The sequence below is a fragment of the Trachinotus anak genome, unplaced genomic scaffold, assembly GCF_046630095.1.
Source record: "Trachinotus anak isolate AG129_WGS33_773 ecotype Australia unplaced genomic scaffold, CSIRO_AGI_Tana_v1 ptg000013l, whole genome shotgun sequence".
Lineage (NCBI taxonomy): Eukaryota > Metazoa > Chordata > Actinopteri > Carangiformes > Carangidae > Trachinotus > Trachinotus anak.
Genome location: NW_027273864.1, coordinates 22,213,437 through 22,240,776, shown reverse-complemented (window position 1 = coordinate 22,240,776; position 27,340 = coordinate 22,213,437). Strand labels below are relative to the sequence as shown.

Genomic DNA, 27,340 nt, shown 5'->3' with positions numbered 1-27,340 from the left:
TCCCTGCCAACTGCAGAGGCAGAGTGGTAATAGTCTCTCTATCGTCACTTGTTAACCAGCCAGAAAACAAACTATAGCTTTCCCAACCAGCATCCTAAACTATTATACTACATACTACTATATACTTATACAATTTTCTCTCTTACCATTAAATAAAATTATACCATGTCAGTATATTTTCTGAGCAGCATCTGATCTTAATTTTATTGCTATACAATTACATTTTTTGAGACCTTGCTCTTACTGCACCATGTCTATCAGTATCAGTGCTGATAGGATAACAGCACTAATTTTTATTTGACTGACTTTTATTGAGTGGTTTTGATTCTGATGTAAATTTTGCACATTCCTGTTTGATTCACCAGCCACTTTTTCAAACAGTATTTTGGCACTTAAATTACTCACAACACAGGCTACTAACCAATACCTCTCACAGACAAAGCACCCACCCAGCACGGGAGCCCAATCTACTTGGCTCCAGCCATAGATACTTCTCTCAACTCAACACTGCAAATTTATTGACAGCTTTTAAAAAATATTTACTGCCCCACTTCCTCTCCCAGCGGGCACCTAGCCTGTAATCTCCCTACTCGTTTATTAGATCATTTGTCAAAGCCTCAAGCTTTTCTTCTCTCTTTTGTCATCATCCCCTCCTTTCACTTTCTGGAAGGAGGAGTGTGTATGTACTGTATGTGCATGTGTGTATGAGAGTGAGAGAAAGAGAGAGAGAGAGAGAGAGAGAGAGAGAGAATACAGGGTGAGACATTGAGTGCAATGGGCCTTGGCGATTAACTCCTTCCATGCCTTCCTTTTTCTTTTTAAAAGAGAATTTACAGCTGATTAGCCTCCACTGTAAAGACAGGCCCCAGTTCCCAGAAGGAACGCTGCTAAACATTTATGCAAGGCCAGACCCAAAGACCCTTATTAAAAACATGTGTTCTTCCAAGGACCCCTCAGAGACACATCTAGGAGGGGTCTGAACATAAATGCTCCAGACTGAAGGCTCATTTTCATTGTTGTCCTAAACTGGGCACATGGATAAGCTGAGAATTGATGCATCCTACATTTTTTTAGAGCATAAGAACTTTTGTGCTCAGATAAAATGCAAATATGACAGAGTAAAAAAAAAAATACTCAGGACATCCAGTCTCCAAATATTAAAGCATTAGTTTAACTTAATAGGCTAACTTGTTTTCTTGCTGAGTATAAGATGATTGATACCACTCTCACAACTGTATGGTAAATATGTAGCTGGATCCAGCAGCTGGTTGGCTTAGCATAGCATTAAGACCAAAAGCATGGGAAATGGCCAGCTTCCAAAGGTGACAAAGTCTACAGTTTTCCTAATGGACTTTTGGTTAGCATTCAAAGTTAGCACTGAGCTCACCATGGCACAGAATCACCCACTGTTTCCCTTCATGTCTGTGTAATGTGAGTGTGTGTGGGCAGGAGTGAGTGAGAGAGGGCATGAGACGGTGAAAGTGAGAGTAAAATGAAAGAGCAAAAAAAAAAAAAAAAAAGGAAAGTGAGAGTGAGTTTTATTATTGCTGAAGACGTGTACGGTGAGGCGGCGGCTGGCGGGGACACCCAGAACCTTAGCTACCGTCGCTGCCAGGCCTCAGCTGCTACGTATGCTTAGTCTTCACCACGTGCCCGCAGAGTACACAAGGCAGCCACAGGTATGTCCCCATCACCCGGGGCAACACCAATCACAGCCACGATGCTGTCAGAACCTTTTGGGTATCCCGTCAAGCTAATGAGATGTGACTGAGTCTGTGCTGCCAGCGCAAAAACCAATTGTTCCATTCATATAGCCTCAACTGATGTATGGAGACTTTTCTTCCTCAATCACAGCCATCAAGGAGGGACTGAGGATCATATGTGTGTGTGTGTGTGTGTGTGTGTGTCCTATGGTTGTCTGTTTATACAGACAGTAAATGTATACATATGTATCTGAGCCATGTGTGCGTGTATGTATCCATTTATCTGTTTGTGGGTTTGTGTCTGCGGGTGTTCAGTCTGGTTTGCCACAGTGGAAAAGATAATCATAAACTGGCTGATGGTAAAAATGTGTCCAGGTGGACTGTGGACTGTGTCTGTGCTGGCAAATGCATGGGTCTGCGTCTCGGCTTGGCTGGGATCACAAAAGGTCCCAGTGCTTCATGAATTTGCGGTAAATAAAATGTTGAGCTGTACACTTCAGTGCAGCCGACGGATTAAAACTGTCACACAGCAGGCTGGTGCAGCAAGGAAAAATGGTCCACAGTCATCTGCTGGAGGAATCATGGCAACGTTAGGCATGTTTTTCTTCATCAGTCATACCCTGGAAGGGCAGAGATACAGACAAAACTTGATTTTCTTGCTGCTGACTCATCTGCAGTGTTTCCAAATCCAAATGGAATCACCTAAAATAATAAATCCTAATCCTATAAATTAGGGATTTTATTCTGATCATATAAGCAGTGACAGTAAAAACAAAAGTTCTGCTCAAATTCCCTGTTTATGACTTTATGCCAGACTACATGGGGTAATTTACAGTACAAGCTATCAAAAACCTGTGTCAATATGTGGCAGTGGCTCAAGCGGGCTAATCACACTCCAAAAGGATAGAAAAATTAGTTATGGGCAATGTTTCCATCTGACATAATTTGAGCTATATGAGATTTAACATAAACAGAAAAAGGAATGAGAAAATAATTGTGGTCGACTGGTGCGTGTGGTAACCCATTGCAGTCTTCATGTTGGATGTGCTGTGATTTTTCCAGGGTTTTGGATTTCTCATTATATGTTAGGTAGATGAACTTGCATATGGCCTGATACATGGTGTTAGAGTTGACTGAGTACAGTGGTGTGCCCTATTGAACTTAAAATCACCAATAAAATATTCTTTCATATGGCGGACTCTCTATTGAGGGCTAATGCTGTGGTGACGGTAGGATTTGCAATGAAATTCTTGACATTCTTGCACATGGTATGGTATCGCTTCATCCACCATAGTTCTTACAGGAAATTATGAAATGTCTTCGCAGCTACCTTTATATTACATCATCTCTTTATGGATCATAGGATTTTTGTGCTCCAAGGCTTGGAAATTTTAGTAATGCAACACTGAAATAAATTCACGTCATTGAAAAAATTAAGGAGGTGTATGCAGTGCAGCTCAAGATTAATTCTGAATTAGGTGATAGATACATTTATGATTTAAAACAAAATGACATGTTGAATAATTAATTAATAGTTTAAGTTATTTATCAAGAAAGAAAAAGCCAAACATTAGCTGTTTTCAGCCTCTAAAAAGTGAGGATTTACTGCCTGTCTCTGTTTTATAGAGTTGTAAACTGTAAATTATAAATTATAAATAATAATTATAATTTTGGACTGCTGTTTAAAAAATGAATAATTGATCATTTAATAAAAAAGGATCAGAGAAACATTTATCTAGAATGAAAATGTTTATTAGCTGCAAATACGGCAGAGATTACAGTTTTTGTTTAGTGCATACTAAATTTATCCCCAGTGCTTCTGTGTTTTTGAAGCAAAATAGCTCCTTAGGAAAAAAAGAATAATTTGACCCTCTCAAAGTATGTATTGTTTAGTTAATTCATGTCCTTTGGATTTAAGGTAAAATCTGACAGAGAAAAAAAAAGATTCCCCTCCTCCTCTCCTCTTGATAAATATGAGTAAATAGCCCTATGCTCTGGTCCAAATAATTTCCTTCCAGCTCTGTCCAGAGAGGTTTCAGACATGAGGTAGTTTTGGTTTTCTCCTTCAGAGAGCTTTAGCTCGGTTGGCTGGAGGGCTAAGGGTCCAGCTCTGTTAACTAGCGCCAGTGTAAACACAGCAATTCCTCCCCAATTAGAAACGCTAAATGCATTGGACTCGGTGCAGCACCAGGGCTGGTTGGTGCAATTAATGCAGCCTTGGTCTCCACTGGCTGCTTCGGATGGCTGGGATGGTTTCAGATGTATACAGTTTCAGTTCAAGGCCAGTCAGTGGAAGTCTGATTGGGCAGGTTGGACTCATCATGGAAGTATAAACATGAGATTGGATGGGTACTTGGTGGTTGGGGTTTTCTTTGGGTCAGCCGTGCTGGGTAGCACCACAGCAGGCCAGAAAGATATGTGTGGTAGGGAGGTCAGTCAGAGGGGGAGAGCTGGGGAAGAGGGAGCTGCATTTTCAGCTGTGCAAACTCTTCAGATTCAACTGTTAAAGTAGAGAAGATATGAACAATACAGTCAGGATCTGTATTTACTGGCAGTGAAACATTCTGGCTTCAGATTGCACTTCAGATGTGAAATGACACAATAGCAAGTGACTTTGCTATCTGTTCACTGTGTTTCACACGTCATTGAATAAAAATCTAATGAACTACAAGCCATTTGTACACTGCTGCCTCATTTTCTATATTTTCACGATCCCAATTGTCATCTTGTTGTCATGTCAGGGACCTGTGATAATTCAGCTGTGATGACACACACCTTTCTCTGTTACATGAAAGCATCTCAACTCTAGAGCAAATGACATGTGGTAAACAATTAACTTTTTGGCTTGTATCCATCCAGCTAGGCTTATTCTAGAGCTACGTGGTTGTCTATATTTGCATGAAAATGCATAGCACAGGAGCAAAATAAAACAATGTGTTACTTTTCACTAAGATTTAAGAACCTTTCCACTTTAAAGACCTCTGTTGTATGCTTGTATTATTAAGTGCGTTGGCTACATCCCGCATGAATACTAAACACTACATTAAAGTACAGAAAGTCTAACTAAATCTGAAGGTGTGAAAACAACCAAACATGCTAGACAGGAAGAGTAGACCATTGTTCATTGTCTTATCTCCCTTTGTCCACTGGCCATTGTGCATTGCGTGCTCCTGAGGTGTTGGTTTGCACTATCAGCTCAGGGCGCTCCACTCTCTCAAACATAGTTTGCTAACAGAGCTTTAACTCCATTGCCTCTAATGAAAATCCATACTAAACATTTAGCTCTGTGTGAGAAAGGGGGGAAATTCAATAAGACACATAACACAATTTATAAATTACAGGAAGAACCAATCGAACCAACAGGCAAAATGGAGAAATGTTTTTATGTTTATATCTGTTCAATTCGCCTCATTTTGGGAACCACAATAGCAGCTGCCAGTGTGTGGTGAGCATAAAGAGGTTAGAAACTATGTTCCCAGCCAAAATGAAGTCCAAAGCTTTGTTTTTATTCAGTCTTCCTTTCCACGCAGATTATCAGTCATGCCGCCAGAGATGTCTCCACTGGGGTATTCCCCAACTAATGGTCGCTCTTGGACAGCACCATCGATAGTAAACTAATCTGCAGCCTGCAAGGCACAGGAAACAGATCTCATTAGGACTCATTGAACTATCTTCCAAGGAAACTTTCATCTTTAGACCACTCTGACAACAGGCCTGAAAGCCAGACTAATGTCACTTACTAGTTCTGGGTTTAATGGCTGACTGAAAATGTTTCTTAGATGGATGGGCAGTAAAAGAGTGAAGTAATCTAGGTGAAGTTTTTTTTTCTTCTTCATGTTTATATATACAACTACGGTAGTGTATGGTGGTGTAGTTATGCAAAACCATGTTTTTGTTGCAGCAACTTGTCACTGGTAAAAATGTTAACATCATTGTGATATTTTCCCACATTTTTTCCTAAATGTTTGCTTATGCTTATATTCACATACCATACCAAAACTTTCTTTTTCCCCTCTATTTTTTTCTTACTTTATTACATCCTCTTCTTGTCTTGCATTTACTTGCCGGTCAATTATACAAATATATGCGTGGGGCATTCTTTGTGAAAAATCCATGATAAAAATGGCAAAAACCATGTTGGTAAAGTTATTATCAAAAGTAGTTTTCAGTAATTAATTGCTGAGTAATTTGGCTATTATGCCCATCTTTCCACAGCCTTCTGTTAAAATGATTTTGAAAAAATGTTTTCATGGAAAAGGTAAATTTCAGCTGCCATCTGGGCCGCTTGCTGAAGAGAAACCAGTGAACGGATAATTGGACTGAGGCTTCCACACTGTGGCTGATGCTGCAAAATACAGCTGATTTTTCTTTTTTTGCGTTTTGGTCATTCAGCCACTAGAGGGCGGTACCATATTAGGCGCACATCCCGCGATGTTTGCAGATCTCTCGTTGTTTGTTTACAACCGGACTAGCTTTGTCCACAGTAAGCTAACTGGGTGATTAAACTTCAAAAGTCGGCTGTAAAGATGGGATGTGACGGTGGCACGATTCCCAAAAGACACGAGTTGGTGAAAGGCCCTAAAAAAGTCGAGAAGGTGTGTTGTGTTTATTTTCTTTGACATATTTTCCAGTTTGGTGACGTTGTGGACAGCTGTCTGTAGGTTGCTAACTATTAGCCAGCTAGCATGCTAACAGTATCTTAATGTAGTTTTTATTGTTTTTATTTTTTGGCAAATTAAGTTGTCACAAAGGTAAACTGCCCATGAACGGGTTAATGAACGGATTTAATATCTACACGTTTTTTTTTTTTTTTTGTTGAAGACGTTATATACACAAATGTAGGCTAACTAGTTAGCTAACCCTAACTTTAAATATATAATACTTAGGTTTGTATGACATTCATTAGGAAGGACGAAACTAAATAACTAATATTATTATTATTAATCATTTATTTACTCTGCCTTTTGATCGGGACGTCTTTTGGGATAGAGGGTCTATTTTTACAAGAGAGACTTGGTCAACACTTCAGTGTGTAGTAGTTAACACTGTTATTTTACAAAATAATTTGTAATATTACATGTTTTAATCGTGGCGTTTGAATTGTGCGTCTAGGTCGATAAAAATGCAGAGCTGGCCGCCAAATGGAAGTACTGTGCCTTGAGCCAGGAAAAACTCAGACGCCCCATCGTTGCTTGCGACCTGGGAAGGTGAGAGCTAACTGGCTAACTTTTTGTACATCGTCAATCAGGTATAATCAGCTGCCTTGTTACAACTGTGGATTCAAGATTGCTTGATAATGTGACACTGAGTGAAGATGTTGCGTCAGTGTGTGCAACTCAGCCACAGACCTGTGTTAAATGTAACTAGCAAACTAACGAAGTTGGCACCATCAGCATAGTCCAGCCATCCATTTCTGCCTGCCTAGATGACACACTATGTTTACGTGTTTATTTTCTGTTCCAGGCTCTATAATAAAGATGCCGTCATTGAATATCTTCTGGATAAGTCTGCTGAAAGACCCAATGCTGAGGCTGTTACACACATCCGTGGGATAAAGGTATGGTAAAGTCACTGAAGTCTTGTACAAAGTTTCCTGTTTTTAGGTGTATTTGAGTTTACTTGTGTTTTGGGGGTTTATACTGCTTTGCATTTCTCTTTGATTTCATGTATGATTTTGTGCTTCTGGGCATGTTCATTCCTCTTCTCTTTTTCTAGGATATAAAGGAACTGAACCTGACCGATAATCCTGAGTGGGAGGGAGAAAGAAGAAATGCTAAAGGAGACCGTTACGAGGACATCCACTGTGGCATGTTCATTTGCCCCGTTGTTGGGTTGGAGATGAATGGCAAGCACAGGTAAACATTATCAAGCAGAAGGGATTTAACCTAAGAATAATTAAAATGTTGGTACACAACTGAATTTATATTATATTCAGTGTTATTCACAAGTTAGCCACATATTGTGAAAACACTGGAAGGTTCTCAACAGTTCTCATCACCAGTATCAAATCTCTCATCCACAGGTTTAGATTTAACTGTTAAAAATGCAACACATTTCACTGTGTGGAGGGAATAGCCACAAAAAAGACTGGAAGTTTTTTATGAAAGAAACACTGTTTTATATCCCCTGATATTTCCCTTTTCAGGTTTTGTTATCTGCATACCTGTGGCTGTGTGTTCTCTGACCGGGCCCTGAAGGAGGTCAAGACAGAAATTTGCCACAAGGTGAGCATTATTTTATCCTGTCTTGCTGACTTCTGTGTATATATACTGACTTTGTAGGCAATATAAAAATGTCACAGACATGAAAGCACTTAAATATTCTGCAAATCCCTTAAGATTTACATTGTTTATAGACTAGATTTACCTGTAAAAATATATATCATGTTTGAGCTATTTCAGTTTGTAACAGAGGTTGTTGATGGATTAGTAGTTTGCCAACTATGAATCTTTTTATATTTTCCTGATAGATTTTAATCTCGTTTTCCATGCAACTGCCCTCCTCGGTGTTTGGCAGTAGCTATGATGGTTTGATTCATACAGAGTTTTAGTGCTATGTAAATAGCCAGCCTTGATATGAACCAGTGGTTTCAGATGCCCAAGTCAGGTGGATTAGAAAATAACTCTGAAATGTTTTAAAGCTCTTATTCTTATGATTACCTTACACATTTGACAAACTGTACATTTTTTGGCCTTGTTTCCGTCATCACTGCCCAGCGTGGAACTTTGTTCGCATTCCCGCCTAACTTGAGATCATCACACATTTACAACTCCTTTTCTTCAACTATCTATAGGTATCTGTAAGCTTCCCTGTGCCCCTTTTTTTTAACCATTTCTGACAGTGACACAATTATGTGGTTGCACACTGCAGAAGATTTCCTGTCAGTGTTGCTATATCTGTTGAATGGAAAGTATCTCACCACAGAGTAGTGTTTTCATCCTGCTCGAAACAGCAAATATAGTTGACCTTAATTTAGTAGAACTTGATTTTAACAGTATTCCAGGAACAAGGAAGTATTCAGTTAATTAAAAAAAATCACAATTTATCCAGGGATCTATTGTCTGCAGTCACTCTGACATAAGTAGATGATTAAGTGAAAATTAGGATGGAACGTCAGCAACGTCTTTTAGAGAGGGAAGAAGGGAAGTGAGCTTATTCTTGTAATTGTCTTTATTTGTTTGTTTACACCTGCAATTCCTTCATTCATTAAAAAAAGATAAACGGGCAATAATTTAATCAACAAGTGTGTTTCAAACTGGACAACAAAACTCAACAATAGATTAAACAATATTAAATACTTATTCAAATCGAACAATGTTAAATGTTTATTCAATAGTTTATTCAATACTTCGTGTAGTCTAGTTGCCTCAACTGGTATCTGTTATGTAACTTGAATGTTTTCCACTGTAGTTAAGTTTTAACTGCATTGCTTTACTGTAAAGATAATGTCATCCTCTGGCATATACACTGTCCCTTGTTTATCAAAAAACCAATAGACAAATATATCTGTGAACAGCAGTCATGTTACAGACTCTGGAAGTGTGCAGTGCATCATCCCTTTCAGTTTTTTCCTGCTCACCTGTTTGACATTCAGAGTCACTGAACAAGTGCAAAATAATAAGAACTACATGTAGGCCCCTCGTTTGTTTAGGATATCAACAGCGATTTCATGCTCCAGTGCTGCTGTTAGAGTAGCTGCTGCTGCTTGAGCTGCTTGGCGTAGCTAGCAGCCAAGATGGGTCTATGGGAACAGTTGCCTGACTCAGCACCTTGTTTCTGTGCCACTGCTCCAGACAGTCCAGTGCCTCGGGAAAGGTGTTTCTCTCAAACTTATTGGCAAACATGCTGTTCCTGTTAATGATCCAAGGCAGGTCTTCTACTCCATAGATACAGATGTCTCTGACATAATGACCTGGAAAATGACATCAACAATTTTGGTCATGTAGATGTGCATTATTTATTGTTGCATAAAAATCTTATGCATAAAATCTTTTCCATCTTCTACCAGTGAAACGTCATATGCAACTATGAGACTAAACCCATTAGAGAATACATCATATCAGATGAATCCTACTATCAGTTCTTTTGTTGAGTAAATCTCGAGTTGCCTTAGCCAGTGGTTGGTCCTGTAATCCTGTTTGGAGCTAAAGAGCCAAACATAACTAAGACAAAGAGTAAGGAGACATTTTTATTTCACAGGACACAGGTGGAGTAAACAGGTGGTAGACTAGAGAAATTATTAAGATATTAATTAATACTAGTTTGTTTATACATTTTGATTAACCACAAACATGTACTTCCTTGCCTAACAGATTCTAGATAATATTTCCATAGTATCCAGCATAAAAGTGGGCCAAAGATAAGCCCTGCAGTGCAGTTATTGATCAATAAAACAGTACCTCCAATAATAGACATGCTCTACTGTACTGTACCTTTGCAGCCATTGTGTGTCCTTCCCTCTTGATCCCTCCACTTGATTGCCCGGATGTCTCCTGCCCAACCTCCATCCATGTGGCTGCCTGGAGCTTCTACAAACACATAACCAGTTAAAATGAATAATTGGTCTGTAACCTAATTGAATTCCAGGAATTTAGTTCGCCCTATTTGGGAGTGTCACATCCACTGTGTGGGAGACAGCACTTGGATGATTCTCATAGAAAAACTTAGGGAAGCGGCTGTGTTACTGCTCTTTATTGAAAGTTTGTAAGTTAACAACATGCGCATTTGCCAAACCAGTCAGTTAGTCCTTACCCTTGAAGCTGCCTCTCTTGTCAAACTGAAACTGACTGTTTGAAACCATTTCCTGTAAAGCTTAGATGTCGTCGTTGTGCTGCTTGTCCTAGTAAGTTCTCAAGTGCAGTTTCCACTTCACTTCATTCGCAATTATTGACTTAACCTTCCCCTCCATCATAGAGCAGTGCACAGCTGCTTCCCAAGCTTTTCTGCGGGAAACATTCAAATAGGGCTAGTATTTGTTTATCAAATGTAATTTTCAATTACAGCCCTATGAAAATCATAAACCACAAGACAAAACAAACCACTTCCACAACATATATCTATTTTATCATCATTTTCACACTAGCAATCCCAAATAATGGAGAAATGACAACGAGTTTTGAGCAATTGCTTGACAAACCTGTCAATATCAATATTGATATCAGTTAAAATCTGTGAGGGCTCAAAGCAAAAGCTATAGGGTAGACGTTAAGAAAGGGGCTAAAGTCTGCCTTATTGATACCTCAGGATAGATATAAGTTGTAAAAAGAACACAGTTTGTTAGACTTTATTGATTACCCTTAAGGGAAACAACCCCATCACATTTCAGCCACTGTCTTTAGGTCTACTCGGGGATGAATTTGATTTCTTTGGTCAGTTGCCTAATAAAGACCAATGGCAGTATTTCCTAATAATGGTCATGCTTGTCCTTTGGTGTAGGAAGGAAACAGTCATTTCAGGTCACCCAAATTTGACCTCTTGACACTCGACTCAAGCATTACTCAAGTGTGAGAAATTACATCAACCAAGGGTGTGTAGTGAAAATAAAAATGTTGGGAATGTAGGGAATGAGAAGGAACCTCCTAATGAAATATTGTTGATGGTCAATATAAATATTTATGTTGCAAATATTAATGTTCATATTACTATCTTCATTTTAAATATATGTGTTCAATGTTCACAAGCTGTAGTTTACATATGTGTCATAAAGTATGTGTGGGATAAAAGGAAAGGAATTGCGTCATTTCAAGCAAGCAATAGTTGGTAGTGTTACATAAAAACACTCAAATTTTCATACATAAAAAGCAAGATATTTATCATTTCCCACCATCTTAAAGTGCTGTCATATTTCCTAATGTGCTAGTGCTTCAGAGGCAGCAGAAGTTTCCATCCAAATTTAACTTTTATACCTCAACCAAGTGTAGAAACTTTTTTTTTTTTGGACAGTATTTGAATTTTTTTTTTCTTTGAATATCTGCCATGACCATTTTGGGTTTTTTAAAGTGCAAATTAAAAATACACAGAAAATCTGATGGATGAAAATAAACTTGCCTCAGTCATGCTGTGGTTCACTGTAAAGCTAAATCAAGAATCCAGAATCCAAAGTGTTTGCACTGCTAACAGTAACTTCTTTTATCTTTGACTTTTGCTGCTCACAGAATTGCCATTGTGCCCCTTAAAAGGGAGTGTAACTCAGGCCTTCTTCTTCTCTGTCACATTTGTTTTAGATTACACAGCCCATGCAAATGTGAAACACTTGTCATAAAGGCACTGCCAGTAAACCAGTGCAGAAAATGTTTTAATCATCAAATATGTGCTAGGTTTGACCTTTGATTGTGTTCCTGTATCTCATGTCTCTTTGTGTTTAAATATCATAATAACACAAGTAAATAATTACTAGTTCTATACCAGGGTTTGTGCTGCAGAATTTGGAAAAAAGGTTACATTGGTAGTAGTAAAAAGTTGTTCCATGTGTGTATACCTATTCAAAACGGGCAGCTTACCTTTGACGTGGTTGAGTGTCACCCAGTAGTGCTCGTCTGGACTGAATGTGTCTTTGGACCACTCCAAGAGGTCGTGGGCTATTGGGCTTTTCAGAACAAAGTCTACAAAGGCTCTTGTGAGAGCATAGTAAGCTGTTCCAAAATATACTTGCAGATTGTATGGAGGAGGACTTTTCTTCAGCCCTAACCCTTTCCGAGCTACATGTGACCCTATGATCTCCTTGTGCTGGAGCCGGGTCCTGTGGCTCATAGACACTGGCTGCTTGACGCCAGGTGTCATGTTTCTGTCCCTCCACTCTTTGCTCTGCATGTACCGCACCAGCTCCAGGTTGCTCTTGACAGGGAAATCCTGCCCACACAGGTTCACCACCTTCCTCCAGCCTATCTTGGACTTTGCAAGATCCCTCATGCAATTCAAATCTGCTTGCAGGCGGGAAAAGCCGGCGTAGGTCACTGTCTCGCTGCGGCTGGAGAGGAAGGTATTTTGAAAGCAGCTGACTAGCCTCTGAACAGCCATCTGGTACTCATATGGGGCCTTAGCATCCACATGAATACAGTAGACATTTTGCGGCATGTAAATGGCCCGCAACAGGCGCACAAAAAGCTCTAGCTCTTTGTGAACAGTCACAATGAATGCTAAAGGGTAGTCTTCCTCCTCACCACTCAGGGGTCTTGTGATGAAGTGTAGGTCTGGGATCAAATTGGAGCACTGCAGAGGACTATTCAGAATATAGCTTTCGACCTACAGACAAAGAAAATATATATTTACACTACAACTGTTATCATCTTACCTGTGGAAATTTTTAGTGGTATTTGTCAGCATTCTTAGTCTGGTCACAAACACAGTGTCAACTAATGGATTTGTAAAATTGTTTTAGTTGATCAGGTACTGTAATTTCTGATTTTACACATTTGTTTTTTTAGCACGTCACTACCACAGAATCTTGTTTATCTCTGTCAATAAGCATAATGATTTGCAAGTATATCACTGTTAGTCTCTGTCCCAGCTGTGGCAAAATGTGGTCCTGGGGATGTCTACTGTAGTGGGAACTACCACAGAGGTGGTTCTGAATCCTCTGGCAGGTGTTTACATGTCTGTCTGTAAGATTTTGTCAATGCAATAGCGTCACAACAGGTGTGTAGTTCAGATCAAATGGTCAAGTTTGAAGATGGCCAACCTTTGAGTACTGAGTACTCAAGTAGTAATGTAGTAATACTACATGTGAGTGAAAATATGATCCAGGATTCTCCGAGCAATTCATTGCTCACAAAATTTTGCTCTCCTGAGTGATGAGTCCTGCCCCATTGCACTGTTTAACATAGATTTTAGAAATGCAATAATAAAGAACATACCTGGCAGTCATGGCGGTGCCATTCTACTCCTTTCTCAGTGCCAGGCAGAAATGCTTTACATTCACTGGAAAAGGGTCTGCAGCTTGAAGTCTTGGTCTCTGCTGGCTGTGTTGTTATTCCAGCCCTCAAGTAAATGACTGAACAGATAATAATACTCATCCCAAGGCACAACAAGAAGCTGCATTTTGTCCCCTCAAGCTGGCGCATAATAGCCCCCTACTTCACCTTATCCAGTCAGCACCACCACAGATAAAACTCCTGCAAGAAAGACAGCCAGATTGGTTATTTGCAGAAGGGTCCTGGACCCTTGAGAATTATTAAATAGGGTTAAATATGTAGGTTAGCACAAATTGGTGAAGCCAGTTTTCAGCTCAAGAAATGTAGTTTAGTGTACCAGTTTTAGTGTGTTGATAATTGATATTTGAGGTGTGACACGTAACTGGCAACGTGTTGTCTGTTTTTTTTCTGAAACACAGGATTCAGTCTAAGAATTTTTGAAATATATAGCCTTATAACTGATCTTCCCATAGTAGAATTTTTATAATCATGCAGTGGAATAAATTTCACCTGTAGTGCCTCTACCTTGCACCCCAGCTGAAATACAAAACAAAACCAATTACAGGAAGCAGTACGACAACATCTGACAAAGTCTAAAGAGAGTTGACAAAGTAGAAAACTTAAATAAACCTTTTAAATGCTGTCATGTTTGTTTTTGTTTTAAATACTTTAATCATATTAGGACCATGAATTGAGTTGAAGTGTTAAAACAATTAGCTAGTTGATTAATCAATTGATAGCAATAGAAAATATGTAATTTATAATTTTAAAATAATGTGTGTTTCATGTTATTATGAAATTAGCTAATGCATTCTGCATTTTTGAGGGTGGGAAATTGAGAATGGCTATATTTGGTTATTTCATCAAATAATGTCCATTTTCATTGATTGACAAATAATTGACATAGTAGTAGTAATAATAATAGTTGGCAGTAATGAAAGTGTTGTTGGATCATCTGAAAACAGATAGCATTAAGTAAACGAACAACATTTCTGAGAGAGATGAGGATACCCAGAAGTATTGAGACTGACTTGAGAATAATTGTCATAAAGGCAGCATTTGTGTGTAGCTACTGTGTAGAGTCTTTATTGTGAAAAAGTCCAGATTTTACTCAGCATTATGCAGTTTTGAATAATAATACTTGATACAACAACTCAAATGTTGAGCTCATATGTCAAGTAGAATAAACGATAGAAGGCATTTTGTGTGGCCATAAAAATTTATCTTAAACCCCAGTGCTCTCTTCAGAGCAGAGATGCTTTGGGTATCTCTGAGGACTGTTCTTATCCCCATATGAGTTAGGCCTCCATATTTGAGTCCCCCTGCTGTTAAACCCCCCTTTGGTCTTGAGAGCAATACCAAACATAAGATGGATCCTTAGAAATGTTTACATTTCTAATCTTCTGTTTAGGCTACAACCCAGCATATAAATACAGTAAGAAATGATTGCCCTCAGTGTTTGTAGTCAGGGAAATTTCTTTTTTTTTTTTTTTTTTTGTTCCATCAAAAACCCATTGGTCATAGCTTGAGGTAATAATCATTTCACACTCATTTTGGGATTACTTTTATCTGTTACCTGTTTGTTACTGTTGTGTTTTTGTTGGTCTACATCAAACCTCTAAAGCTTAGTTCAATGCAACACATGTAAATGTAGATACAGTATGTAAAGAAAAATGCAAAAGACAGGGCAAAGTCAGCAACTCACCTTTCAGGCAGTTCAGTTTGTAGTCCTTGTGGTGTGAGAAGTAAAACATTAGACGTCAGCACCTGTTCTGATCATCGTTAATGAAGAAGCTACTCCAAATGTGTTATTGTAATCCATCCAGAGTCCGGGAGAGAACGCAAGTTATTTCCATTGGCAACATCATCAGCAACAGCAGAAACAGCACCAGGAGTAGTTGGTGTTATCTGCCCGCACTAAACTCATCAGGATCGTTTCCTTGTTGTTTCTGGTGTTGAGAGACCCAGGAAGCTTCACTCTCTGAGCTTGAGACCGCATCGGAGTGAGACAGAGTGTGGTTTGTTTTTTTTTCCCCTCTCGTTGTATTTGTTGCTGATTAAGTCTCTTCCCCACAACAGCCCCATGAGATTAGGTCCATCCCTGCTTGGTTACCAGCAGTAATGCACACAACTGACACACAGGAACACAGTCATACCTCACTCACACACACACACACACACACACACTCCCTCTCTCCCTAAGGTTTTTCCCTCTCTACTCCCACATACAGGTTCCTACTCACTGATGTGTAACATCATTCTTATTTTGTCATCTTGCGCTACATTCTTTCTTTCGCAGTTCCCTTTACCTCAGGTTCTTTTCTTCTTCTTTCTCTCAAATGTGTTCAGTTGCAGTTCATCTCCCCAGTTAGAGGCGCACATATCGAATTATCCAGTGTCCCTCCACTGAGTGCTGGCTCTCCGTCTTGTTTAGGTTGCCGGTTTAACGCTGAAGCAAAGTTCTGGTTGACTTGTTGACTGACTTGGCGATAAGTTGCTCAGCTCACCAGTGGCCCGTGTCACTGGGGTAATAGCAACAGCAGAGTGACTGACTTCAGAGCAGCACCCACAGAGTTTATTTGCTGCCTGGTCAGCTTCTGAGATTATCCCTGTTGTGTTGAACAGAGCACATGGCCGGAGTTCACACCCACTGAGCCTGCATTACAGCCACACAATAGATCCCCTGCTGGTAACTCAGGGGTTTAATATTTGTGTTTGTATATGGGTGCGCTTTCCCTTTTTAATGAAGCAGTCATGTAGCTAGAGTTAGGATGATTTTTGACCAATACATTGCCATCCTTTTTTGGGTTGGCCTGTCTGGGAAAAAATGCAACTTTGTTTAATGGTTGGTTTTTCAGAGACTGTGTGTTTTTTTTCTCCGTTTCTCTAAACAATTTCCAAACTGTTCTTGATAAATTAGTTAATGTATCCAGGTATTAAGATACCCAATAATAAACTGTCAGTAAAACCGGACTAGGCCTAATACACCTCATCAATGGCAGTGAGTAGGGCAGTGCCAGTCAGTTAGATCTGTGGGGTATCCAAACCAGGAAGAATTTTAGAATTTATAGAATAGTTAATTGAAATAGAATGAAAATATAAATGGGCATACATAATTTATTTATTGTTCATACATTACACTGTGAAGTGCAGCAAACACAGGATTAATTGACTTGATGTTTTTTGTCAGTACCAGGTTCCAGCTTATTGTAGTCATGTGCCTCTGACTGTACCTCAGTCTGCCTTAAAGAGCATATAGTTACAAAATCCACCAATTTTGGTGCAAAGCTGTTGAAAATCCATCCATTGAACTTTCTGACTGACTCACTAAATTTGTCCGTTTCCATTAAATCACTCTAATTTGAGCATGATTTTCCTCAGAGTAAACCAAATGTGACCTGGATACAAATAAAATAAAACGGCATGTGATGAGGGAGGTACTGGGGCTGGGGCTGGGGCTTTCACCATTGTGTTATCCTGAAACCCGAGCTTTTCTTTGGTGTGCATTAATTTCCCCTAAGTATTTGGGATTAGTAGGACCTCATAAACATAAAAACCAAACATTGTTTTTGAACAGTTAGTAGTTTTCACAAAAAATGATGTCCTTATAAGAGGACATCGGGACTGAGTTTACTATAAAATACAATAAAGTCACCATTGTGTAACAAAGTATAAAACTGTATATTTCAATGCCTAAACTGATGCTCATTTGGGAGTAACTCATCATTCTGTCATTCAAGTCAACCCCACCTATCTTGGAGTTGTTCTCGCACACAATGCCTGGTTGGGTGACAGCCACATATCGAGTCTCTTTCTCGCACCATCACTGGCAGGTGTCTAAAGGCTCTTCAGCATGAACAGCAGAAAGCATCAAAACTGGTTTGTTGTCATACCACTTCACAACACATACCTTACTGTCTCGCTGAAGCACCTCTTCCTTGTTCTTTCATGGTTTTGTCACTTGGTAGTTTCTGCAGTGCTTTGGTGACCAGTTCTTCACTATTATACCAGTGAGGCAGATCTGCTTCTCCAGCATTCGATCCACAGCTTTCATGGTTGTGAAGAACTTATCACAGAACAGTTTTGTACCAGGAGGCTGAGTTTTTGCCAGATGTTCAATGACCAAGGCTCCCAAGCCCAGTTCCTCTGCTTCCTCAACCTGTGAGCTCAGTGTGATTGCACTTTGATAGACCTCAAAGTCCAGAACGATGCCATCCATTGAAGCAAGCACAAAGTTCTTCATGTCAACTGGGTTGGGCTTTGCTGGCACAGACAAGCTCCTGTGAATGGGATCATCTGTTCGTCGATTGACACACATTCCAGTTGAGCCTGACGCAAGCAGCCATTGAGAATGCGATCCATGAAAGGCCTCGTCTTCCAGAACCTGTCAGCTTTTCTCATTTCTTCTGAAATGTCATAATCAATGACTACTTTCAGATGTTACCTGAGTTTGAAGAATCTGTCACGTGTGATTCTGTCGCTAATGGGAAGGATTCGGAAGGCACTGGACCAGAACAGCCTCACATGTGGGTAAGCATGCTAGACATCAAAATTGATGCTCCAAAAAAATGATAAATCTCATCAGTGGAAGTATTAAGAGATGTACCATTGGTGGCTAGTGACATAGCATTTGTACAGTCAGCAATGAGTTTCATCAACTCTGTGCCGATGTACTGCTCCCCGTAGTCGAGTGGCTACTTCCTGAGCCAGTGTTCTCTCTCTTCTTGCCTTTCATCTTGAGTCTCAAACTGAACCAAGTCTGGAGAAAATACACTTCGCTTCCAGCGTTCTCCACGTCTAAGTTTGCTTGGTTTTGCCCTGGGTTCAGATGCATGTGGACGGAGTGGTGGCTCATCATCTCTGCTCTGCTCATCACTGTCAGTAGCATCCCTGCTCTGCTGATCAGATTCTGGTGTATCAGATGGCTAGTAATCCTCATCACTTAGTTGTTCCACATCAGGATCATCATCAAGATCAGGTTCTGGCTCCTCATAACCTGGTTGTTCCACATCGGGATTACCACGCTGACATCTATGCCCACAGCATGACCTCCACTAGTTTCTGGCTCAACAACAAAACTTTTACCTCACTGGCATTTACGCCCACGTCTTCTGGATCTCTGCACATGTTGTGGTTCACTATCACTATCATCACTGCTCTGCTGATCAGATCTATCATCACTGCTCTGCTGACCATCTTCTGGTATATCAGGTGGAAAATTATCTCCATCAATTGTAGGATCATCAACATCAGACAAATCCTCCACCTCAGATGTCTCCTCCTATTGCATTCAGCAATCTTTCTGCTATTTACAGAGTAATGTGCTCTGGAAATAAATTACATAAGAATAAAAACTAAACATCAATTGTAGACTAATTTGAACCACGAGTGATAGTTATTTATACTCTAACAGGTTTCTTCCCAAGTCTTCACAAGCTGTTTCCTTACTTTTACAAAGGTTCAGTTTGCATGAGCAAAGTCCCAATGTCCTCATACGAGTACTTCCTGATTAGCAGTTTCCTCGCTAACCTTAATTACTAAGTCCAAATGTCCTCATATGAGTACTTCAACTTTAGCAGCATCGTAGCTTGTTACTACTGCTAAAACTTGTCAAATTCTTATGCCATTTCAAGCTACAGAAACTTATAAGTATAAATACACAAGTTCCAACCACAGAATTGGATGAGTATTAGTACCTTGTCTACTTTTGTTTCAGGATGCACCATAGAAGCATTTTGCTGATGTTGCCGCCATCTTGTTTTCTTATTTTTTTTTTGTTATTTGTTTCTCTGACCACTAGTTGGCAAAGCAAGTGTCCCTGAATGTGGACAGCAGGTCTAAGTTGTAGTAGTTTAGTAGTGTCCCCATATGAGGATGCAGGGTCCCAGGAGGTTAAAGGCATGGTGTATTTTTACATATTTTATTTTTCCTGAAAAAAATGCAGCTGTGTTAAGAAATAGCTTGACCTATTTTACTAAATGCCATCACAGTCTACCTGTCCCTACTATAGAAACCTCACAAGCAATTTTAAAGATTTCCATCAAGCAGGATAAACAAATCATTGTTTTGCAAGTGAAAGTAGGATTACATACCCGTTCTTGTTGTACACCTAAACCTTTTGATAGTGCAGTTTTTGGGGCTTTTAGCCTAATCTAAACTAGCCTTACATGCAAATCTATATTTGGTTAACATTTATGTTTCTGGGTAGGGGTCATGAAAAATCCTCCCTACAAATAAAATGCCCAGCTCGCTTATGCAGTTTAAATATGTGGTTTGGGAGAATATATAACAAAACTACATACAAAAAACAGTGTAAGACAGTATAGCAGGTATTTAGCTCAATTCTTCATCCTGTGGAAGGTTGCACTGCATTACTTTAATGGCACAACCTGGGTTTCAGTTGTTAACAAAAATTTACATCCGTCACAAAAATACAAAATCCTGGTTTCATCTACCAGACAGTGTCTAATGAGTGTGTTCTAATGTGGTGAACTTTATTATGTGACCGTAGAAGGGAGCAGGGCTTGGAAGGCCTCCAAACCCATGATATTTTCCAATATAACAAATACATGCATTAACGTATAGGAAATTATCAAATTGATGTATTCAGTATTTTTCCATTGTTATTGGCATAACATGGTCATTACTTCAGATGAAACTATTATACAGCAAAGAATTTTTTTACATTCATTTATTTAGAGAAATGTATAAAAAAACACAATCGGATTGTATCATCAGTTAGAGTGGGTAACTCAAGTAAGTTTTTAAATTATTACTGAAAGTGTTGTCTTTCATTTGTTATCCTGTAAGTGCTAAAGATAGATACTGAATATGAGCTGCCTTTACATTTGCTGGAAAGGTTTTTTCTATTTTTGCCAGTTACAGTCAGTGTCTATTAACTGGGGTGTCTGTCTGTGCTATAGTGTGGGGACCCGTTTAAAGACGAGGATATCGTTGTGCTGAATGGCACCAAGGAGGAGGTGGAGAAGCTGAGGGAGAAGATGGAGGAGAAGCGGGCCAAAGCCAAAACCAAGGTAACTTTTCAACTTTTAACTGGATTAAAGCTAATTTAAGATGTTGGGAAAACTTTGGGTGGGTGGGTTGTTGGAGTTGAATAAATTATAGAGCATTTGCAATATTGCTATATTGTTAGCTTTTGAATCACATTTGTTTTCACTAGAACTAAATTTGTATTTTTTTTTTTTAACTGATACATCCATATCTGTTCAACTTTATATCAGGAACAGTGATATTATTGTGTAATCAATAATTTTCCCTTCCTGTTTTAGAAATCAAAGAAGAGCAAAGCAGCTGAAACTGTGTCTGCAGCATCAGAATCTAAAGGTTTGTGTAAAGCCTGGTTGAGGCATCATTTGTTTTAGCCAGACGTGTCTGTTTGGCATTTACATAAGCAAAGGTAAGCAGCTAACAAAACACTGGAGCCTCTTTCCTCTTCATTTGAATAATATTCTCAGCATGCTGTAGTAGAGATATCAGGGTTATTCAAACTTTGAACACACATGCAAACTCAGTAAAAAGTTGGTGATGTATATAAATTGCTGTACTCTCATGGCCAAAGGTTCATATTACATATGTTTTCTCATCAGCAGTGATGTGTCACACATGTTTTTTTAAACTGGATTGGTCACATTTCATTGGCTCACTATGTCTATGTATTAATTCCCTCAGACTTTTTCTAGGAAGCTGTACAGGCTTATTGCTCAACCTTTCCCTGTTTAAAAGACGCATCTTTCCCATGGTGACAGAAGATTTGGGGAAATTGTTTAGATAATAGAGTTTAGTCATTTTTTAAGTCGGCCCTGCCTTATATCTTTCCCAGGGTGAATAAATGTATTACTCGTATCCCAATTTTTACTTCATTTCTGGAGCCTCATCAATAAGCAAAGAATTGTAAATCCTACAGCTAGTGATTTTTGTTTATGAATCTTAGAGCAGGGACCTCCAGTATTTTGTGTCCTCAGAGAGCAACAAATCTCAAATCAAAACTAAAGCTTTAGTGAAAAAAATTATACATAATTTGCCCTAACCATTAGACAAAATTATGTTGAATTATCATCTAGCTTAATCAAATTATCTGCTTTCTTCCTGCAGATGACTCACAGTCTCCACAAGTGGATGTAGCAGGGAGGAGCTCCAGTCCGAACAGCCAGAGCACCGCATCAGGTAGCTAATACTTTGCTTTGATAAATTATATGCAGACAAACAAATCTTAAATGTAAACTCTAAATTTGGAAATGGCAGTACTGTAGAGCATAGTTCGTCTGCCTGAATTATTGCAAGGTATCCTCCCCACCTTCAGACAGCAAGGCTGAAAGATGCATTCTGAAAGATGCATTGGTTTTTGTTTTTTTTGTTTTGTTTTTTTTTTTTATTCTCAGATGTTGCCAGATAATTAATAAAATGGCCGTTTTTTGTTATGTGTAAAAATGAAACCAAGGTAAATCATTTTAGAGCTTTCAGAAACATTCACACCTTTTGATTTAACCACAACGCTCAGTCTTTTTAGGTCACCTCGCAGATTTTCAGTTGGTTCAGGTCTGAGCTCTGACAAAAACTTCAATCTCCTCTTGGAGATCCTGTTCTTAATAAACATCACTGTTAAGCCATATTTTTTTCTATGTTTTGATGAATGTCTTCAGTGTGTTCTGTGGTATATCTGATTCATTGGAAATTATTTTGTACCCCTCTCCTGAGTCACTTTACTTGATGGTAGGTGTGTACTACCATTTAACATGAGTTTGAATGTGATTGGTTTATTCTGCCCACAGCCACATCCACAATTATAAGAGAGTGTGAACTCTTATGCAACCAGTTTGAAAGTTTTTTCCTTTACTAAACAGTTTCAGTTTGTTTTCTTCTTGAATTTTAGGTCACACTGATGGTGAAATGATTTATCTTGGTGAATTTTTATATAATCATAAAACCTGCCATTTTAACAGGAGTGTGTAGGCTTTTTCTATCCACTGCGAACGGTTGAGCATTAAGTTATTTAAAAAAAGTTTTGTCTAGGTGTCAAATCAAACACAAAATCCAGGCAATCTGTCATAAATTCTCATTCTTTGCCTTGTTTTTCTTTGTTCTTGCCTATTTTCTCTACCACCCAGATGTGGCCGGACCCTCCGGATCCTCCAGTTCCTCTAAAGTCACAAAGTCTGCGACAGCCTCCGCCACCAAGAGGTCCATCCAGGACATGGGAGAGAAGTCAGAGGCCTTCAAATCCCTGTTCACCACCCACAGCTCTGCCAAGCGCACTAAAGAGCAGATATCCAACTGGGTCACCCACACCCCGTATCACTTCTAAGTAACTATCACTCAGCGCAAAGACCACCATTTTTAGATTGCTCCAGAAAACGTGACCCATTAAAGACCAATTACTGATAAATCTAGTCCTGCATACCCAGCTACAGACACACACATTACCCAAATGACATTTAATAATGTCACCAATGCGTTTTATTCTCAACTTGTCATTTCATTCCCCAGTAGCTCCATGTTTACATGTTGTGAACATTTTGTTAATAGCTCCCCAAGCTGTTCAGACGCCTTGTTTTGTAACCTAATTCCTCCCCCATGTATTCTCCTGCATCCGAGTGTTCTCAGTCACAGGTGCTTTGAGAATTGATGCTAGGGTGACTTTATCATCTCTGTCACTCTGCTGTCTCCTAGTGGACAAACCGCAGCTTTTTAAAGTGATTTTAAAGTGACATCACAATTATCACAGAAGAGGTGTGAGTTAAAACATACAGGCTTTATTTCACTCTTCAGTTCAGATTCATAACTGCAGAAACGTCCTACTGGATTTTACATGTCTTCAGTAATTCTGTATGAATGAACACATGATGTAGATTTCCTCATAAGTTCTACCAGGATGAGCTTGGGCCTCATTTCTGCTTTATAGTATATAAGATTAGTGGAGGGCTCTTAAATAATTTTTGTTTCAGTATATTGGGTTATTTATAGTAGGACAGGAAGAAACTTGAGCATCACAAGCTTCAATATTTTCATTTTCCTTTTCCAAACTAAGTGCTTCCAACTGTCTGTTTTCCAACTGTTTTTCTCGGGGTCTTTTTGGAGGACCTTTGATGTGAAATATAACAAAAATATGTAATATTGGTTTCCATTTTGTGATAGCAAAATGTTGTGAAATTGAATGATGATATTTTCTGCATAATCTTCTACAGACAGTTGGAGTTTTTAAAGGATATTAAAAATGTTATGTTCTTCCTGTTTGTGATTGGACTGTCAGTCCAGTTGCAGACATTTTTTTTTACTATAATGAGCAAATGTCAAAATAAATTTCTTTTCAGTCACATTAAGTAGATTTTTCTTAAAACCCATTTCCTCACTCTGTATTAGTGTATTGTGCTTTCTAAATTATAAGTACAATGCACAACACCTTTGTTTTGTGTTTGGCCTGTAATATAAAGTTTGGGGTTACACAATGCTAGAAAGTGCAAAGAAGAGCAATAATTACCTGGTGTGACAGCAACAACAGCTCCCTATTGTGCACTTCACAGGAAAATTCACACCAAAAACAAACTATAAATAGTTCTTGTTGCATAGAGCAGATGACGTGTTTACATGTTGTAAACAGGAGCTGTGAAAATGAAATCTGTGGTGAGCCTTACTCTTCAGTGTGTTGATCAGGAGACACCCAGCACACCCAACTTACTAAAACAGATGTTGTCCTGTTGCTTGGTTGCTGTTGCAATCATATGGTCTCACTTTGGTCTCCTGTAATGTCTTTTAATGATAGAGGGGGGATTAAAACAGCAGCCTCTGATCAGGCATGCCCAGTGGTGGAGGAACTGTTCAGATATTTTGCTCAAGTAGCATCACAACACTATTAAAATTCTTTTAAAAAAAACAAAACTCCATTGACAAGTAAGTCCTGCATTAAATATGTTACAGAATATCTCCACATTTTACAAGTTGCTCACCTTAAATCTGACTTCAATATGTTTTCCTGCGAGGGTGATTTATAGCGTTACGACTGCATTGCAGAAACTGATCATAGTCCAATATGCAACTTACATAAGTGTGATGTGAAGTCTCCATAACACAAACCCTGAGAAAGGACTGTTCAGTGAAGGAGACATGTTGTCTTCAGAAGTTAAAACACATTTTAAACTGACAAAACTTGAATATTCACAAATTGTGGACTGAGTTTAACTCCAAAATTATAAAAGAGGTTGTGGAAAAAAACACAGCCCCAAATATCATTCAAAAAAATGTTTATTTCTCTTAGACATGCGTGGAGGGAGTCTTTTAAGTATTAGGAAAAATGACAAGTAGCCTACTCAAATGGCCCTATTTAGGCAATATATTATAATAGGCCTATACACTACTGTGCAGAAGTTTTAGGCTCTTGTGAGACAATTTGGTGTATTTGGTGTGACCACCCTCTGTCTTTAAAATGGCACCAATTCCCTGAAGTACACTTGAGCACAGTTTTCAAGCTACTTGGCAGGTAGATTGTTGGAAGCATCTAGGAGAACTTGTCACAGCTCTGTGGATTTAGGCTGTCTCACTGTCCTCTGTCTCTTCATGCAATCCCAGACTGACTCCACGGTGTTCAACTGCGCTACAAATCAAATTGCAGCCTTCACCTCACAACAGTAAACCAAGTGTCAACTGAAGTGTGCTCGAGGAAATCTGCCCTTTTGTGCAATGGAGTGAATTGCTTACATTTGACTGCTGACCTAGAAATAGTGCAGAATCTTAAATACTTTTTTAAAATTTGTTTTTAAATGTGTCTGACCCTTAAGGTAGAAAGTCTAACATAAACGTTCTGATTTATTTCCAGGTTCATGGGAAAATAGAGATTTTGAAGGGGGGGTCTCAGACTTTTTGACCCCACTCTATCAGCTTAAGATATGTTTTTGTGTCAAATCTTAATCTGAAAAGTACCTTAACTGTAACTTCCAAACTTTCTGTAGGTGGTGGAGCAAAAAATAGGCCTAAATTATTTCCTTCTGAAAATTAGTGGAGTGGATGTACAAGTGGCATAAAATGAAAATACTCAAATAATAAACAAGTAGCTCAAATTACTACTTAAGTACTTAAGTACAGCACTTGATTAAATGTCCTAGTGACACTCTGCCACTGGATTGGCCCATATGAATATTTGACTGTGAGTGCTACGGTCAAATCGACCCAAAGTAAAAACGATCCCCTCTAAATCCAGACCAGCTCTGTAGCAATGTGAGGGCGCAGGCACAAGGCGGCAGCAGAGGCGTCCTTCTGGTTTATCCACTCAGACTGTGGCCGAGTAAAAAAAAAAAAAAACAGAAACGGAACATACAAAAGAGGGAGCCTGCCTGCTTCTCATTAAATGTAAGTTACACCATAAATAATCCAATCACCGTGGCTGAAAATGAAAATAAACACTGCATCCCCTTGTCCTCCTCCAGCTGCAGACTGTGATATGTTTTTCTGTTTGTTGTTGATGTATGGGCCATCTCCCTGCGCACGTTTAGATCCCTGAAGACGGTGGCTTACAGAGACACAATGGATCAATAACAAGAACCACAAACATGCTTTTTTCTGTCTTCTCTTTAATTAGTAACCACGGTAACTTTGCGCAGGAGTTATTTATTTTTATCTTTATCTTTATGATTTTTTTTTAAAATATATAAAACAGTCCTTTTCATTGGTTTCATACAGGCTATATCGGTAGGAGTAGTAGGCCTATCATTTTGTACAAAGCATAGTATTGGCAGTATATGTGGTTCCATAATTTGGGGAGCAACAGGATAAAAGATTGTAATCTGAATGGATGTTTCTAAAGACATATTTTCTACAGAGTGCATGATCGAGCAACAGTGACGAGCTCAAAGAAAAAGCAACTAAGATAAAGTTGACGAATGCATCTTTATCTGAAGGTTTGCATTCACCATAACATAAATGCAAATTTCTGATAAATAGTTTTAAGAGTTTTTTTATAACCTTTGTGTTCTGCTGTCATCCGTTAAGGCCATGCATATTTAGAATTGAAATGGAGTTAGGAACTGGCCTTACTGTTCGCTTTTGTTTTGTTACTTCATGCAGCTGCAATTAAGGCACAACAATTTGGACCTTGGAATAAAATGAATGTTTTCAGAAATGTGAAAGTGTCAGTGGAAGACACTCCCTGTTGTTCCCATCATTTCTCTTCATTACCCGAAAGTATATTGTTTGCTGAGACTATTTTAAAGGCAGGTGTCAGGGCTGCAGAGAGAAAGGTGAGTTTTTTTGTTTTGTTTTTTTTTCTCCCCCAGAACGAGATATGTAAGCTACTTTCTCTACCACATAGCACAGACACTTTGATCTGTTCATTAGTTTAAGGTAAAGTATTTGGAGATCAGATAACAGGAGGCATTTTAGGCCTTAAAAAGCTTCAGTGGCTTTTGAAAGCAGATTCTTTTGGTCAGCCTGGGGCGATGTGGCTTTGGGGGTGGAATTACCTCATCTTGAAATTTCCCCACGTTTTTTTTTTTTTTTTTTTGTTTTCTTACCTTTTCTTAAACTGTAGCTGCTATGACATGTTTCTTTTTTTAACTCAACAATAGCTGATAATTATAAGATTAACTATAGGCCAATATTGATGGTCTTGTCTAATCCCATGAGTCATGTAGGCCTACTTAATCTCACATTAATGGCTTTTAATACATTGCGCTCTTTTTCTCACCTACATTCATTTGAATGTGCATGTTGCTTTATATAGAA

At 38.9% G+C, this 27,340-nt stretch overlaps 2 protein-coding genes across 3 annotated transcripts; one reads left to right on the top strand and one right to left on the bottom strand.

Moving 5' to 3' along the window:
* The first annotated feature begins 6,138 nt into the window (after nt 1–6,138).
* rtf2 (replication termination factor 2) lies at nt 6,139–23,945 on the top strand. The gene is made up of 9 exons (XM_071493943.1): nt 6,139–6,298; nt 6,816–6,910; nt 7,167–7,260; nt 7,419–7,558; nt 7,849–7,927; nt 20,536–20,646; nt 20,902–20,956; nt 21,725–21,796; nt 22,738–23,945. Exons 1-9 carry the CDS (start codon nt 6,230–6,232, stop codon nt 22,932–22,934), a joined length of 912 nt encoding a protein of 303 aa, XP_071350044.1. The 5' UTR covers nt 6,139–6,229; the 3' UTR covers nt 22,935–23,945.
* On the bottom strand, nt 9,241–15,455 carry gcnt7 (glucosaminyl (N-acetyl) transferase family member 7). Of its 2 annotated transcripts, none has more exons than XM_071493941.1 (5): nt 15,318–15,455; nt 13,556–13,813; nt 12,203–12,944; nt 10,136–10,231; nt 9,241–9,615 (listed from the first exon to the last, which is right to left on the bottom strand). In XM_071493941.1, exons 2-5 carry the CDS (start codon nt 13,760–13,762, stop codon nt 9,371–9,373), a joined length of 1,290 nt encoding a protein of 429 aa, XP_071350042.1. In that variant the 5' UTR covers nt 13,763–13,813; nt 15,318–15,455; the 3' UTR covers nt 9,241–9,370. The 2 variants fall into 2 exon arrangements, with proteins under 2 accessions (XP_071350042.1, XP_071350043.1); XM_071493942.1 differs by having other exon boundaries at nt 10,136–10,228.
* Nucleotides 23,946–27,340: the final 3,395 nt, after the last annotated feature.